General features: G+C 45.2%; 7 protein-coding genes across 7 annotated transcripts, besides 30 other annotated features; all 7 read right to left on the bottom strand.

The window, feature by feature from the left end:
• Window positions 1-494, bottom strand: Tc00.1047053508319.79 (hypothetical protein, conserved; the record flags this gene model as incomplete). The annotated part of the gene is made up of 1 exon (XM_802912.1): window positions 1-494. A coding segment is annotated over one exon (494 nt), but the record flags the coding sequence as incomplete, so codon positions are not given.
• Window positions 1-14,669: a sequence feature (heterozygous, non-Esmeraldo-like haplotype).
• Window positions 711-1,232, bottom strand: Tc00.1047053508319.70 (40S ribosomal protein S11, putative; the record flags this gene model as incomplete). Its single annotated transcript, XM_802911.1, has 1 exon — window positions 711-1,232. One exon carries the CDS (start codon window positions 1,230-1,232, stop codon window positions 711-713), a length of 522 nt encoding a protein of 173 aa, XP_808004.1.
• Window positions 1,633-1,652: a microsatellite.
• Window positions 1,853-1,914: a microsatellite.
• On the bottom strand, window positions 1,952-3,142 carry Tc00.1047053508319.60 (hypothetical protein, conserved; the record flags this gene model as incomplete). The annotated part of the gene is made up of 1 exon (XM_802910.1): window positions 1,952-3,142. The coding sequence occupies one exon, from the start codon at window positions 3,140-3,142 to the stop codon at window positions 1,952-1,954; it is 1,191 nt and encodes a 396-aa protein (XP_808003.1).
• Window positions 2,373-2,399: a microsatellite.
• Window positions 3,434-3,566: a sequence feature (T-rich).
• Window positions 3,675-3,703: a microsatellite.
• Window positions 3,722-3,780: a microsatellite.
• Window positions 3,912-3,969: a sequence feature (CT-rich).
• Window positions 4,648-4,706: a sequence feature (T-rich).
• Window positions 4,819-4,849: a microsatellite.
• Window positions 5,410-5,522: a sequence feature (A-rich).
• Window positions 5,538-6,848, bottom strand: Tc00.1047053508319.40 (RNA helicase, putative; the record flags this gene model as incomplete). The annotated part of the gene is made up of 1 exon (XM_802909.1): window positions 5,538-6,848. The coding sequence occupies one exon, from the start codon at window positions 6,846-6,848 to the stop codon at window positions 5,538-5,540; it is 1,311 nt and encodes a 436-aa protein (XP_808002.1).
• Window positions 7,588-7,618: a sequence feature (AT_rich).
• Window positions 7,915-7,953: a sequence feature (T-rich).
• Window positions 8,555-9,742, bottom strand: Tc00.1047053508319.30 (hypothetical protein, conserved; the record flags this gene model as incomplete). Its single annotated transcript, XM_802908.1, has 1 exon — window positions 8,555-9,742. One exon carries the CDS (start codon window positions 9,740-9,742, stop codon window positions 8,555-8,557), a length of 1,188 nt encoding a protein of 395 aa, XP_808001.1.
• Window positions 10,298-10,369: a sequence feature (GA-rich).
• Window positions 10,307-11,353, bottom strand: Tc00.1047053508319.20 (hypothetical protein, conserved; the record flags this gene model as incomplete). The annotated part of the gene is made up of 1 exon (XM_802907.1): window positions 10,307-11,353. One exon carries the CDS (start codon window positions 11,351-11,353, stop codon window positions 10,307-10,309), a length of 1,047 nt encoding a protein of 348 aa, XP_808000.1.
• Window positions 11,578-11,657: a sequence feature (GA-rich).
• Window positions 11,678-11,698: a microsatellite.
• Window positions 11,708-11,756: a sequence feature (T-rich).
• Window positions 11,777-11,817: a microsatellite.
• Window positions 11,878-11,920: a sequence feature (CT-rich).
• Window positions 11,978-12,069: a sequence feature (GA-rich).
• Window positions 13,086-13,113: a microsatellite.
• Window positions 13,263-13,298: a microsatellite.
• Window positions 13,383-13,420: a microsatellite.
• Window positions 13,636-13,667: a sequence feature (AT_rich).
• Window positions 13,689-13,709: a microsatellite.
• Window positions 13,948-14,451, bottom strand: Tc00.1047053508319.10 (uncharacterized protein; the record flags this gene model as incomplete). The annotated part of the gene is made up of 1 exon (XM_802906.1): window positions 13,948-14,451. One exon carries the CDS (start codon window positions 14,449-14,451, stop codon window positions 13,948-13,950), a length of 504 nt encoding a protein of 167 aa, XP_807999.1.
• Window positions 14,017-14,055: a microsatellite.
• Window positions 14,109-14,149: a microsatellite.
• Window positions 14,233-14,261: a microsatellite.
• Window positions 14,285-14,319: a microsatellite.
• Window positions 14,460-14,484: a microsatellite.

Below are 14,669 nucleotides of genomic sequence, written 5' to 3'. Positions count from 1 at the left end.
CCTTTACTCCGCAGCTCCTCGTCAATTTCTTGCTTCTGAGTCCCAAAAGAAGAGAGGGCATTGCTGCGCAGAAAGGCTCCGGCACCTAAAATGTTGGCTGAGGCCCCACTAAATAGGGCGCCGCTTCCAACAGCAAATCCTGTGTTCCCGTTGTCCTGCCCATTGTTGCGCATGCTAGCTGTCGAAAAGGGGCTGGTCGGGGAAGGGCCAAAGGTACCATTGCCCGCCACCCCGCTGTAACGCCACGCCATTGCCTCTACGGTACCGCACAGCCCAGACCTTCGCCCTCCCCCCTTTTGTAAAGGTGCTCCTGCTGCTCTTCTTTGTTTCTTTGTGTTGCGTCTCCTCTCCGCGTTTTGAATTACTGAGGGGAGAAGGAGGAACCAAAAGAGACTAAGGGCACAAATAAGTAAAAGAGAGAAGAGGCGCGTGTGTAGTGGGTCCAAAAACATCCTACACCCCCACGGAGAGCAAAAACCACAACAAAGAAGCATTATACAAAGAGGCGTCGATCGAGAGCCGTTGTTAAAATCAAAGTGAATGATCGGAAAAAGAAATTAAAAACAAATAAAACAGAGAAACAAAATAGGCATTCCAGCTGTGTTTCTTCCCATTCCTCCGGCGATTTCTTTATCCAAATCCATTTTTATTTTCATTTCTTGCAGCTTCGTCTAACTGAATTTGGCCGTCGAGGAGTGAAGGGCGTCCTTCTAGTTCTTGGAAAACTTCCTGCCCAGTTTGCCCGGTGCGGACTTGCTGACAACCTCCAGCACGTTGTAGCGGATCGTCTTGCTCAGCGGACGGCATTGGCCAACAATCACCTCGTCACCAGGCTTGGGGTCAAAACAGGGGCTGCAGTGCACCGTCAGGCTGCGGTGGCGCTTCTGGTAACGCTGGTACTTGCGGATAAAGTGCAGATAGTCGCGACGAATGACGATAGAGCGCTTCATCTTGGTGGAGTGCACAACACCGCGAAGAATGCGGCCGCGGATGGACACGTCGCTGGTGAAGGGACACTTGCGGTCAATGTACTTGCCGTTGATAGCCGACTTTGGAGTCTTGAAGCCCAGACCAATCTTCTTGGAGTAGCGGATGTGGCCGCTCATGTTGACGTGCTTCTTGTTTGGGTTGTGGCTGTTCTCATTGACCGCCGTCTGACGCTGGTAGGCCTTCTCATGCTGCAGCGTCAGGTCGACGGAGTGCACGCGGGCGTACTGTTCCGGGGCTGTCATTTGCTTCTCGTTCTTTTTTTTAGTTGTTGTTGTAGAAGAAGGGGAAGAAAGAAAAAAAAGAGAAATATGGATGAGTATCCATCATAAAAGAAGCAGTAAATAAAATAAATCGCCATTCTCGCGCAATGGTTATGCACAAGTACCACATCGACGCAACAAACATTTCCCCTCCACTCCCTCGTCCCACTACCAAAAAGCCGGCAGCAAGAAGAACTCACCGCATGAAGATTTTTAACAAAACACGCACACACACATACATACATATATATAAGCAGAGAAAAAACAGCATGACACGTTAATTCACTACTGCCACCATGAGTGGCCTCTCTTCTGCGACTGTCATCGTTCTCCATGCGTTTCTTTCCTGTATTCTGCTTTCTTGGTTTTCCATCTCTCTCTCTGTGTGTGTGTGTGTGTGTGCTCACACTCTTCTTTTCGGCAAAAAAAAAACTTTTCACAACTTTCCTCTTTTTTTTCTTTTCTTTTCTGGTGGGTTTGATAAAACTAAAGGTCAAAAATCATCCGAATGACCCAACTCCGTTCATTCTAAGATGCAATGCACATGTACGTCAACAAGAACAACAAAAGAATGCAAAACTCGATGCATAACAAAACCAAAAACTCACACACACACACACACACGTACATTCCCCTTATATATATATGCCCACACAAACACACAAGACGTGAGTGGGGAAGACAATGCGCACTCTTCTTTTTTAGCGTCTATGCTCTAACTCTACCGTCTCTTCGGTGGCGGCGTCCCCCTGCGCAGCCCTCATCCTTCCCAATGAGGGCGGTGGTGGGGGCGGCTGAAAACGAGTCAACGACGCTTCCCACGATGGATGTGACAACGCGTGGACCCCGTCGCCAGGACTTCTCAATGAATTCTCAGGGGCCGACATGGCGCCATCTTCTCTGTTCTGCAACGTGCCGGGATCCGGAGTCGTCGTACTAGGCGTCATCGGTCGACTGACACTCGGGCCAAAGCCGGGAGAAAAATGTCGGTTCTCAACGTGTTCCAAAGGCCCCACGTGCGCCGCGGTCGTGCCAAGAACCACCTCGTTACCAGAAATTGTGGTACCCTCTCCCTCTCCATGCCTCACACCAGGCGGGGGTAAATTGTATGGCTGAAACCGGTGTTGTTGTTGCTGCTGCTGCTGCTGCATCCCTGGCCCTTCCGATGCATGGTTATATGGCGTTTCTAGTTGTGTTACCTCGTGATTGAGTATCCTTTTGCCTGGATTATTCTTAAGCCGTACAAAAATTGCCACCAACGCGTTCAGCAAAAAAAGAGCTAACGTCATGTAAAAGGATACGCGCAGCTCAATGTACGACGTGACAGTGGTGAAATTATTGGCCTGACGTCGTGTACACTTTGAAAGGTAAAATCGCAGCGACTTATTTTCTTCCTCCACATGCTTCAGCAGTACAATACAAATGATAATGAGGCACAACTCCCAGGCAATAAATAAATCATGCCGAATCACCACAAAATGATGTCGTAACTCTTGGAGTGTCATCCAAAGCCATAGACGATTTATTGTACAGACAACAAAGTTCAACGAGGCGCATGTAAACAACAGACGTATATTTGTTGCACTACGACTAATAAAATAACCCACATTTTCGGTAGATAATGAATAACTGACTTTGCTGAATACAGTCCGTGATCTGTTCACCAAAACACTGCAACCATCCAAAAGATAAAAATTATCTAGATCGAGCAGGGAAGTAACAAGAAAGTTATTCGCCATGGTAGCAGAAGCGGCATTAGATGTACGAAAAATGGCAAAGAGCAAACACGCAAGCTGTACTCCAATGGTGAGCGTGTGGACATGAAGAAGCCACCCCTCTCCACGGGTACGGTGCAAATTGTACGCCCGCTGATCCCTGCCATAGATATTCATTACAAAGGCAAATGCTTTCCCCTCCTACCCACACCCAGTTACAGTAATAAACTGCAAAAGTCTATTCTAACTACCCGTCCTAATGACGCCCCCACACTTTCCCCTCTCTCTCTCTCTACGTGTGTATGTATTTGTACTCAGAGAATAAAAAGGAAGCAGAGGCAGAGGCGGAAGGAGCAGTATTTTCCTTCCGTTACACGCCTCCCCCTCCCCTCGGCTTTTTTAATGGCTCCACTTCTTTGCTGCACGTACTTACAAAAAAAGCCTCTTCCCAATCAAAATACTTTTTGTAAGGACAAAAATAAAAACAACCACAAAAGAAGACGACGCCAAGACCAAACAGCCAAAGAAATAGAGAGAGAAAAAGAGATACATACAAACACACGCACAAAAGAAGAAGAAGAAAAAAAAAAAAAGACAGAAATGTTCAGGCAACAACAACCAACAGTGTTGATAATAACAATAATAATAACACAAAAGTTCGCATAGGTGTTACAGGAAAAAGGCGGAACAGAATGAGGGAAAAATGGGAAAGAAGAAGAAGAAGAAGAAGAAAAAAAAACACGTGTACAGAGTCTTTTATTATTATTATTATTATTATCATTATTATGGTGATAAGTATTATTATTATTATTATTTTTTGGATTCTCCTTGTCCTTTGGAAACATGCCTTCTCTGAGCATTAACTCGAAAGCAAGCAAAGAACAACATGCACACGTATTCTATTGGCATGCGTGCAGGAAACAAGAAATAACTGAGAAAGATGCCGAAGAAAAAAGAGAGAGAGAGAAAAAAAAAAAAAGAAAAAAAGAAAGAAAGAAAAAGAGCCAAGAGGAGAGGAGGAATTAAAAAAGAAATAATAATAAAAGAAGAAAAGTTCGTTTCATTGAAATTGCACCAAGGCGAAGAGATGGACGGCTACTCCCTTTTCTCCCTTCCCCCCTTCGCACCAATGTCGCCACACGTCATCATTTCATCTCATCCCTTCTTTCTCTCTTTTTCTTTTTTTGGTTGTTTTTCAATTTATTTTCCCTTTTTTTCCCCCACCGCTAAAATTCCCTCGTTGCTTCTCAATGTGCCTACAGCCGTGATGCCCCATAATTAAGCAGGCATTGCCTCTCTGCGCCTCATCCCCCCCCCCCCCTCCCAACAACAACAAACAGAAAAAAAAAATACATTAAATAGATAATAAAGAAGAAATAGTCCTCGTTCCCAACTTGTACGTAACCACCACCGTAGCCATATATATATATATATGTGAATGCATGGAAAGCATTTAACGTGCATCTGCAATCCTTCCACCTTCCGCATCTCTTCCCCACCACCGTTTCACTCATCTCCCCTTTTCCCATCCCGTGTGACTGCGCCCGAGCGTGTGGGGAGGAGAACAAATAAACGCGTTGATTTCATCATTTTCTTCCCATTGCGCCTCTCCTCCCATCCCCTCCACACAGGCACACACAAACAGTTTCCTTCCCTTTCCCTCTATTCGCCATTTTTGAAGGAACGATAACAAAAACAACAACGAAAGAGGAAAAAAAAAAAAAAAATGAACAAACAAACACCGGCTGGATGCCTTTAAAAGCAAAACAATTGCAAAGAACAATGAAAGGGGGCGCAACGACGGAAAAAAAAAAGTGCAACGAAAAGAAGGAAACAAGAGTGAGAAGGCGTGCATATAAATAAATATATATATATATATATATACAAAGAAAGGTAGAAAGAAATGGATGTGACTTCCTTTTGCATTTTCTTTCGACCTTTTTCCCCCTTTTTTTTTAGGCACCAATTCTCTCCCACACATGCCGTCCCTTCGACTGCTGCTGCTGGCAACGCAACCCACAACACACCTGCCGGGTGCGTCTCATCACCGCTGCCCACGGCGGTGACATTTCTGTTCCTCCGCGCCCCCCACCCACCCACCCATCTTCTTCGAGAGGGGCAAGGGGCGGGGGCAAAACAAACAGACGAAGTCCCACAAGATGTGCACAAGAAGAGAGACACAAAGAGAACTTGCACGCAAATAACCTCAAAAACACAAAAATAAGAAGAAGTATTGGAATGGCAATTGCAAAACTTCTTTCTTCTTCATCGTCAATACAACAAAGGAACAGGAGAGCAAATAAAAATCCCACTTTTTTTTTGGCTATTCCCGCTGTCTTATCAGACACCCACCCCACACCTCGCAAAATGCATTTCCCTCTGTTTTTTTTTTTTTTTTTTCTATTCTCAGCGCTTGTTCTATTGAAATTTCGCGTCACACAAACTCTTTTCTTTTTGGCTCCATTCATTTTATTCCTCTCCCTTTATCGCTCTTTTCTTTTTTTTCTTCTCTCTCTCTCTCTCCCTCTTTTTTTTTTTTTTCCTCATTCTTATTTTCCAGAGGCCTTAAATCTTACTGATTCATGTACTGGCTCTGGTTAAGTTGAGTGCTGATGTCTGTCAGCTCCCGTACCTGCATCTCGAACCTCTCCTGGAGTTCCTTCATGACGCCGTGATCGGTGTACTTGCGGTTCTCACGTTTAATCTCCTTCTCCTCATCGGTGAGAAAGGCAATCGTCAGGCCCTTCGTGCCAAAGCGACCCGCACGACCCACGCGATGAAGGCATGAATCCGCATCGGATGCCATATCAAACTGCACCACAAGGTTTATACGATCAATGTCGACACCACGACCAAAAAGATCCGTGGCAACAATAATGCGGGTGTGGTTTGATTTGCAGCTCTCATACACACGAAGTCGCTCAGGCTGTTCCATGCGAGAGTGAATGGCCATTGCAGGAAACTTAAGAGCCTGCAGCTGACGGCTGAGCGCCTCGCAACGCTCCACAGAGGATGTAAAAATAATAGCCTGATTGAATTCCACAGCATCAAGAATGTCGCAAAGCTTCCGGAGCTTCTGCGCCTCCGTGACATTCATGTAATACTGTGCGAGCCCATGCAGTGTAAGCTTTGCCCGTTGATCCACATATATCTCCGTTGGGTTGTTCATAAACTTCTTCGCCACATTACGAAGTTCATCGGTCATTGTAGCGGAAAACATCATCACTTGCTTCTCCTTGGGTGTCTTGAGGAATACCGTCTGTACATCACGGCGCATCTTCACATCCTCTAAACAGCGGTCAAACTCATCCACGACAAACCACTTGACGCGCGACACATCGAGAGCCTTGCGCTGAATAAGTGCGCTGAGGCGCCCCGGTGTTCCCACCACTATCGCGGGGACTTCCTTTTTGAGCTGCTTCACGTTTTCGTCCTCTGGGATTCCACCAAAAAAGACACCAGTGGTGCAATACGGCAAATACTTGTTAAACCGCTTGAACTCCTGCTCGATCTGGTACGCCAACTCTCGGGCGTGGACGACAACAATTCCCTGACAATGCGGCTTCTGCCCCTCTGGCACCTTTTCAATTTGCTCCAACAGTGCAAAGACAAAGACAGCCGTCTTCCCCATACCGGACTTGGCCTGCGCAAGAATGTCAGCGCCGAGCATCGCCTGCGGCAATGCCTGATGTTGCACTTCGCTTGGGTGCTCAAAGCCGTTCTCGCGGATGGCGTTGGCGAGTTCGCTCTTGAGACAAAAGTCCTGAAACCCTCCCAGGGCAACGGCACTGTGTGTTCCCATGCCCACACCCATATGTGGCTGTGCGGACACAATCGGCACCTTCACATCATCTCCGTCAAAGTCGGCAAGTCCACTGCTCATTGCTTATGTCTATCTGGTTTCTTAACTTTAATTTTTATTTCTTTTAAGAGACCTTTATTTTTCTTTTTCCCCCTTTTTTCTTTGTTTCTTTAAATAAATTAATCCTCCTTCGTTCTCCTTAGGTGTTGACTCGGCTGGGGCAAAGGACATTAAAGGAAAGCGAGAGGAAAAGAAGGGACAAGATCATGACAACTGGAAAACTGTGGGGAGGGGGGCACATGCTCCCACGTGGTGCGATGCAAACACAAAATAGAAATAAAAATAACAATGGCAGCAGAAAAGAAGATGCACTAACAACTGAACCGCAAAAAAAATTGGATGCAACACCGCAGTAAAAACAGGCAGTCACGAAAGCAACAAAACAATAGTCATGACTACCTCACATGATGATGAGACGCCAAAATTTTTAGCCACTCCATGCACAGCTTGCACAAGAAAAGGAATATATATGTCCGCTTCCTCCAGAAACAGAAATGTGAGTTTCCTTCGTACACCCCCAGCGACTGCCCGGCGGCTGGAAAACACCTGCGCAGCGTGGATGAGGCGTGATGCAACGCACACATATTTGTAGCGGCATTCACCTCCTGACCAGTAGCAGAACGTTGTCCGTACGAATGCACATGCATCTTGAATGAAGCTGCTGCACTCAACTTGCTTGTCAACAGACCCCACTAATCCCTCCAGATTTGCTCAGAGGCACATCGTGACGCAAATAACACCATTTATTTTATGAGTTCACATAAAATAATAATAATTAATAACAATAATTTCCGTCACTCGTTCAACGAGAGACCGCGTATATCAGATCTATATTTGTTCCTCCTCCAGTCGCTGCTTTGGAACTCTGCATCGAATTAAAAAAAAAAAAACTTGCAAAATTTGGCGGTCCGTCGCCATCGCCGCAGTAAAACCCGAGATTTTCGGAGCCGTTGCCAAATACAGTTCACCCCACCGCCCTTAAACACAACCACACACGCACATACACCCACGGAGTAGATGCATGATGATAGAAGAAAAAGAAGAAGAAAAGAAAGGAGCAGCCAGCGATCATTTAAGCAAACAACAGAAAAAAAAAAAAAAAAGAAAAAGAGCAAGTAAAAAAGAAGTAGCCATCCAAAAAGAAACACATGCAATGAAATTTCCAACGACAAAAAGTTGTGCTGAAGCCCGCAAAATCAACATCACTTCTCTCTCTCCCTCATCTTTAGACCCCCGTTGCGTTGCCTCCTTCCTGGATGCCAACTCACTCTAATACTCTTCCTGTCACGAGTAGTGCAGTGGCGAAGGAAATCCACCCGCATCAACAGAAGAAATCAAACAACAGGTCAACAGAAAAGGAGGAGGCCCAGTGCCCCTTTGTTTTTATATTATATATTTTTCCTTCTCATTGTTCCTTCTCAGCCAAATTCCTCCATCCTCCCCCATTTGGGATCTTCCTATCAATGAGTAGTGACAAAACAAACGGACACGCACTCTATTGCCACCTCTTTTTTTTCTTTTTTTGTTTACTCTTTTTTCCCTTGCAAAGTAGTTTCACCTTCCTTTCCTAGTAGCTCACTCGCACCCCCTTCCGTCCCATAGTACACATCCACATTTCCTCTTTTTCTTCTTCTTCCTTCCTTCCTTTCATAACAATTATGTATATAAGGATATCTGCACCCACCCTTCCTCCTTCTTCTTCTTAAGGCGGTGGATCACGTCGCCATTCAGCCCGTCTTGACCGGATCGGCCGAAGAAGCGGCTTTCTTTGCAACTGCCTCCCGCTCTGCCAGCAGCTTCTGGGTGTGCGCCTCCACCTGGTCACGTAGCGGGCCATTCTCAAATTCCAAACGGCGCAGAAACGCGTCTTTGCCCCAGCTTGCCAGATGGTCGTAGTCGTTCTTGTCCAGCTCCGAGATGTCCTCCTCCAGGAACGCCGGGTCGTTGTAGTAGCCCATGACGTAGTTTGTCAGTATGACAAGGTTGGGTGCCTTGCCCTTCTCAAGAAACTCAGGGCCGAGGAAGGTAAAATACCCCTCCACTCGCTCCATCAATTGCTCTCGAGTAAGATTCTTGTCATAGGGGGCCAAAAACCTCCGCCAGGCATAGTCGTACAGATCCTCATCTGTCATTTTTTCGTGAAGCTTCTGTGTGATGACCATGTAATCTTCGCACCATGCAAGATTCCAATAGTCACGAACACGCGTGCCATTACACATACGAGTGAGCATGGGGTACGTTGGAATATTCATGCTACGGCAAAGATGACGTAAAGACTTCCGACGAATGAGTTCAAACTTAATAAAACCGTCGTACATGTCGGCGGCATGGCGAACCAACTTCGGATCACGCCAGACATCGTTCTTCTCAAATAAGTCATCCCACGCGCGCTCTTGTGTTTCATTCCACGGGTACGCGTGAAAGTCAAAGTGCCACTTGGTGTCGGTTAAATAGGATGGAATACTGCGGTAGCGGTACAAATCCTGAGCATGACGCCATGCCTTGAGCTCCTCAGCGGTACAGTTAAAAGCAGATGGCACCCATGTGTCATTCGCAAGCCAAAAGAGAGCCAAAGGGAGAGCGTAGCCACCAATCACAAGCACAGAGCCAGTGCAATGCACCATGCGCCACATGTCCAACTTGTATCGCATCAACTTCGCTATTTCCTCTTGGGAGACCTCCTTACTAAGCTCCATATCGACCCACATGTTCTTATCTTGTGAGTGGAAGCGCTTATGGTAGTCGGGGGAGAACGTTTCGCTCTGCTCCACAAAGTCTTTGGGCCCATAATTCAGTTGACGATTGTAAATGCGCAACCAAATATCAACTGCCTCCTGTGTCTGTTTGGCAAACAGAGCGAGCCCTGGGAAGAAGTTCCTACAGTTCTTCTTCAACGTCGCCCAGCTACCCTGCATGGTGCCTAGCTGCTTTATTTCCTGCGGTATTCAGTAAAATTCCTTACTGGCTAGTAGCATGAAGGAAAGGAAAGAAAGAAAATCAATAAAAATAAAAATAAGTAAACAAATATATACATAAATGTGATGCAAAAAGAGCATGCATACATAAGAATATAAATTTATGAGGGCCCCCTTCTTGGACTTTCCTCAAACAGGAAGCGTAGCTTGCCACACAAAAATATGATGAAGCCTCAGTGTTTACGCCAAACCAAATTACACACACACAAACACTCACACGCGCACAAAGACCGTTGCTTCTTTTCACCATCCCGTTTTCCCCCCCTCCCCGATTCACCTGCATTATCGTCAGATGCACAGCGTCTAGCGGAAGCGGCATGCTTCACACTACCGCCACAGTCCTCCAAATTGACCCCATTTCATTCACAAATCCCTCGTTACGACTTCATGTTTTTCCTTTTCTTCTATGGCCTTTCCCCCGTTTTTACTCACTCTTCTCATCTCCTGCTGTTGCCGAGAAAATCGCCACGGATTGTTATTTGCCCCTAACCCTGCCCTTTCTCGTTATTTTTTTTCCCCGCCCTTCCCCTCTTCTTCTTTGCCTTCCTCCTCCTCCTCTTCCTCATCGACCTGCAACTCCGATAACGCCTCCAGAATCAGGTTGGCATTGGAGAGAGTGAAGTAAAGCAGGGAAAAGCCTATTGTCCACGCCACAACCATCCGTCGCCCCTTTTTGAACAAATCATCAGGTTCAGGCGCTACATTCCCAGAGTGAGCCCCGGCGGCGCATGAGGGCGCCGCCCGTAGTGTGTAAAATGCACTGTACTCTTCAAAGTACATCTGTCGCACCCTTTCAATATATTTCACAAGCGTCGTGCATTCCCCCTGCAGACGCTTCTGCATCTTTACAACAGCAAGGGAAGCGTGATGATTGGCAAAATCGGCATGGAGAAACGACGATGCTGCCGCATACACCAAAGCATCCGCACTACATGGCCGTTCTGTCCCCAAAAAAAAGGTCCCAGGGGGGTTGGAATTGCCAACGTAGAGCGTCTGCAGTGCACGCAGCCCCTTCTCCGCCTCCTCCAGAGCCTCCGCCACACTGGAGTAACGCCCACAGCAGCCACTGCGCTCCAGTACGCCACGGCGGTAGTTCCCAAGAAGCCTCTGCCATAAAGTAGCCACCTTCGGCACAACACCTTTTCGGATCGAGTGGTCAAAAAGATCCAAGTCGCAATGAGTGAGATAAACAAATGCGGGGAGCAACGAATTCACCACCAAGATTTTCACACAGAGTGAAAGATGTCGTTTTTCTACCGGCAGGACATCTTTGTCCACATGAACGCTGTCCTCGATCTGCTGCAAACAAGACGCAACACCGGTCTTCCGAACCACGCCGCCGTTCTCATGGCAACCCACCGCGCTGCCGTCTCTGGTGGGGACTTCAAGCGCAACTGGCAACGGAGCATCACGCTTCACAAAGTGCGCACCCACAAAACGCAGCATGCACTCCACCGCAAGAGCATGTGGATCCGCCGTAGGAATAGCGAAACACGCCGGATAGCGGAAGAGCGTTACGGTTGGCAATTCAGCCATCTCGTCAGTTGCCATCGCGGCTGGGCGGCGGTAAGTACGTTTAATTAACTTACAGACTACATCCAAAATAACATGAAAAAGAAAAAAAAAGTGGCAAAGAAATAATAAAAAATAAAGAATACATGAATATGCATGCACTTGAGTGGATAATTGTTTAGTGAGTTATGAGGCCCAACCAACGTGAGGTTGCGGTTGGACTGTTGCGTTTTTCATCCATCGTCACGATTTCCATTTTTATATCTCCTTCCTCGTTCTTGACTTTAACTTCTCTCTCGTTTTATTTTTTTCTTCTTCCTCCTCCTCCGTCCCTCTTCTTCTTTCGTCCTCATTCCTCGATCCTTTTTTTTTTTTTTTTTTTTTACAAATATCAAAAAGAAGGAAACAAAACAAAAAAAAAAAACAAAAACAAAAAACAAAATAGTAAACAGTAACAGTGGCAACAATAATAATAATAATAATAATAATAATAATAATAATAACTGGTTTTGCAAACAGCTTCTTTCCCCGCAGAATACTTTCACTTACCCGCACACACACACAGAGAGAGAGAGGAAGGGAAAGAGGGAGAGAGGAGGAGGGAGACACTTAATTATTCACTACCCCTCCAGCCCCCCCGCAGACACACACCTGCACCGGTTGCTTTTTATTTTCTTTTCATTTTTTTCTTCTTTTTTTCCTCCACATCGCTCCCTTTTTCACTTCCTCTCCCTTCCTTTTTCCTCTTCTTCTTCAAGAACCACCACACCGCCCACGACCGCCACGTCGTCGCGTCCATGTGTCTTGTTGCTGCTGCTGTTTCCCTTTATTCTTCTTCCTCCCCTCCATCGGAAGGCCGCTCCATGCCTCATTGACCGCTTCCTTCTCCCTCAATCTCTCTGCTGTATGGCTGGGAGGCAAAACTGGAAAAGCGCCCACCCAACAGCGCAGAGCGCATGCCCAATAAAAGTAAAAAACAGTGGCACCGGCACGAGGAACACACACGGAGAAAAAAACAACAACCGTAGGAGAAAAAGGGAGGGAAGGGGGAAGGAAGCGGAGGGAGAGTGTGTGATTGTCCTGCTCCCCCGTGCATGGCCGGCGTCTCTCACAGGGAGGGGAGGGGTCCATTCATACGTAAGCACATATAAAGACACAGATATAGATATATATATGCCCACAGTTGTGTGTATCATGTATACATGGCGGTTTATTGCGTTTCAGCCTCCCCGAAACTCCACCCACTCCCCGCCTTCTTTTTTTTTTTTTGTTGTTGTTTATTATTTCTCTCGCTCAATGACTCACTTTTGTGTGCATTACAAGGCGGGGAAGCACTCACCCCACCCCTCCACAGAAATTCCATAATAACATGAGAATCACACAACAACAACAACAAAAAAAAAAAAAGAAAAAAAACACACGCTTCCAGAACCAATCATCTCAATTAACAACACCACATATTAACATTCATCGCACGTGTTTCAAACATCACGTGAGTCCACAAAAATAACAAAAAAAAAAAAAGGCAAAGCAAAATCACACATATTTATACATGCATATGATATATATATATGTTATATTTTCCCCGGGGAAAAAAAAAAGGCTTTGAATTCCTCAGCTCTTCATTTCCCACGGAAACAATTTTTATTTCCCTTCGCACATCCCACGGCCTCCGTGAGACACCGCCTCCTCACGCCGTATAATTTAATGCTGTCGTAAAATATATGTGTGTTTGACATTTTATTTGCCTCGTCTTCGTATCTGTGTGCAGTTTTTTTTTCTTTTTGTTTTTTTTTTTTGTGGTAAAGAAGCGGGAAGAAAACGAGAATGGCAGGAAGAGGAGGAGGGATGCAGTTTGACTGCAGTAAAAAACCCCACCCTTCCCCACCACCACCACCACTTCTCCCATATTCCCTCCATGCCGTCTTTATGTTGACATTCCTTTCAATTGTTTATTTATTTATTTATTTTTATTATTTTATTTTGTATTGGCCTCCCGTTTGCTCCGCTGAGGCAAAGAAGAGCCGTCATTCAGAAGGATGCATTCCATATGCACACTAAAATACTCCTTTCTTTCTTTCCTTCTGTCTTTCACTCTCTCTTTCTCATTCTCCCCCTGCCACACGTTAGATGACGAATTGTTCACTGCAGCCGGCCCTGTTCCCCTCCCCTTTCCTCTTCTTTGACGTAAATTATTTACCCTTTTTCTTCTCTTCCCCCTCCCCCCACTCCCAGTGGCCCACACATACATACGTACATAAATATAAATATATCTGCACGTCCATACAACGGCGGTTTTTTTTTTATTTCACAATTCATACAATAATATTAATAGTAATAATATTATTATTATCATAGAACCTCAAAAAAAAAAAATAATAATAATAATAATAATTTTCTGCTCTTTGCAGCCGTAGTGGTATTCAAGGCAGCAGAGGCAGCAATGATGATGGGAAAATGGCATCAGTCAAATTTCTGAAAAAAGAAGAAAAAAAAAAAAGAAGGACGGTCCACCCCTCCTCCCATCAGGCACGTCAAATGAGAGCCCAATTCACACCATGTTGTGCGGCGGAATGGAGAAAAAGGAAAAGGAACAACAACAACAACGACTGCAAATAAAATAATCAACAAAATCAAAAGAGGAAGAAAGAACGAACGAACGGAGAAACGACAATAAACAAACAAACCAAAGCGGAATCATCAAAAAAAAAAAAAAAAAAAAAAGAAAAAAAAAAGGAAAACAGGAATACGGGCACATAAACGCACATACGTATATGAAGAAAAAAAAGCTCTGTATATGCATACACTACATACGTATATATATATATATATATAGGAGGACGCCATACCAAACACTTTTGGGACATGAAGTTTACTTGTATTACCCAATAAATGTAATGCTTGAAATGCGGTACGGCAAAAATAAAAATAAAATAAAAAAAAAAATGGAACGGAATGAATGTGTGGTCATAGTAGTAGTAGTGGTAGTAGTGGTAGTGGTAGTAAGAGAAAAAAAAAAGAAAAAGTAGCAAAGAGTTATTCGCAAGCAACCACTCATAAAAAAAGCAAGTCATACCACTCTTATAACATATAATATATATATATAATGTGTTACATGTATATGCATGCACACACATGCATTGTATATATTATATTATATTATATTATATATACACGTATAAAAGGAAAAGCATACATCCGGACATGACAAATGCGAGAGGCCCATCTTCTTCTCTTCCTACTTTCTTCTTCCTCTTCTCCACCCCATGCAACTTCCCTCACAAGTGGCAGCGGGGCTCACCCACTGCGGTAAACCCTGACGGGAGTGCGTGGTGTATTCGGTGGTGGTGGTGAA

The sequence above is a fragment of the Trypanosoma cruzi genome, genomic scaffold (genome assembly GCF_000209065.1).
Source record: "Trypanosoma cruzi strain CL Brener 1047053516773 genomic scaffold, whole genome shotgun sequence".
Taxonomy (NCBI): Eukaryota; Euglenozoa; class Kinetoplastea; order Trypanosomatida; family Trypanosomatidae; genus Trypanosoma; species Trypanosoma cruzi.
The sequence above is the reverse complement of the archived record's forward strand: the minus strand, read 5'-3'. Positions and strand labels throughout refer to the sequence as shown.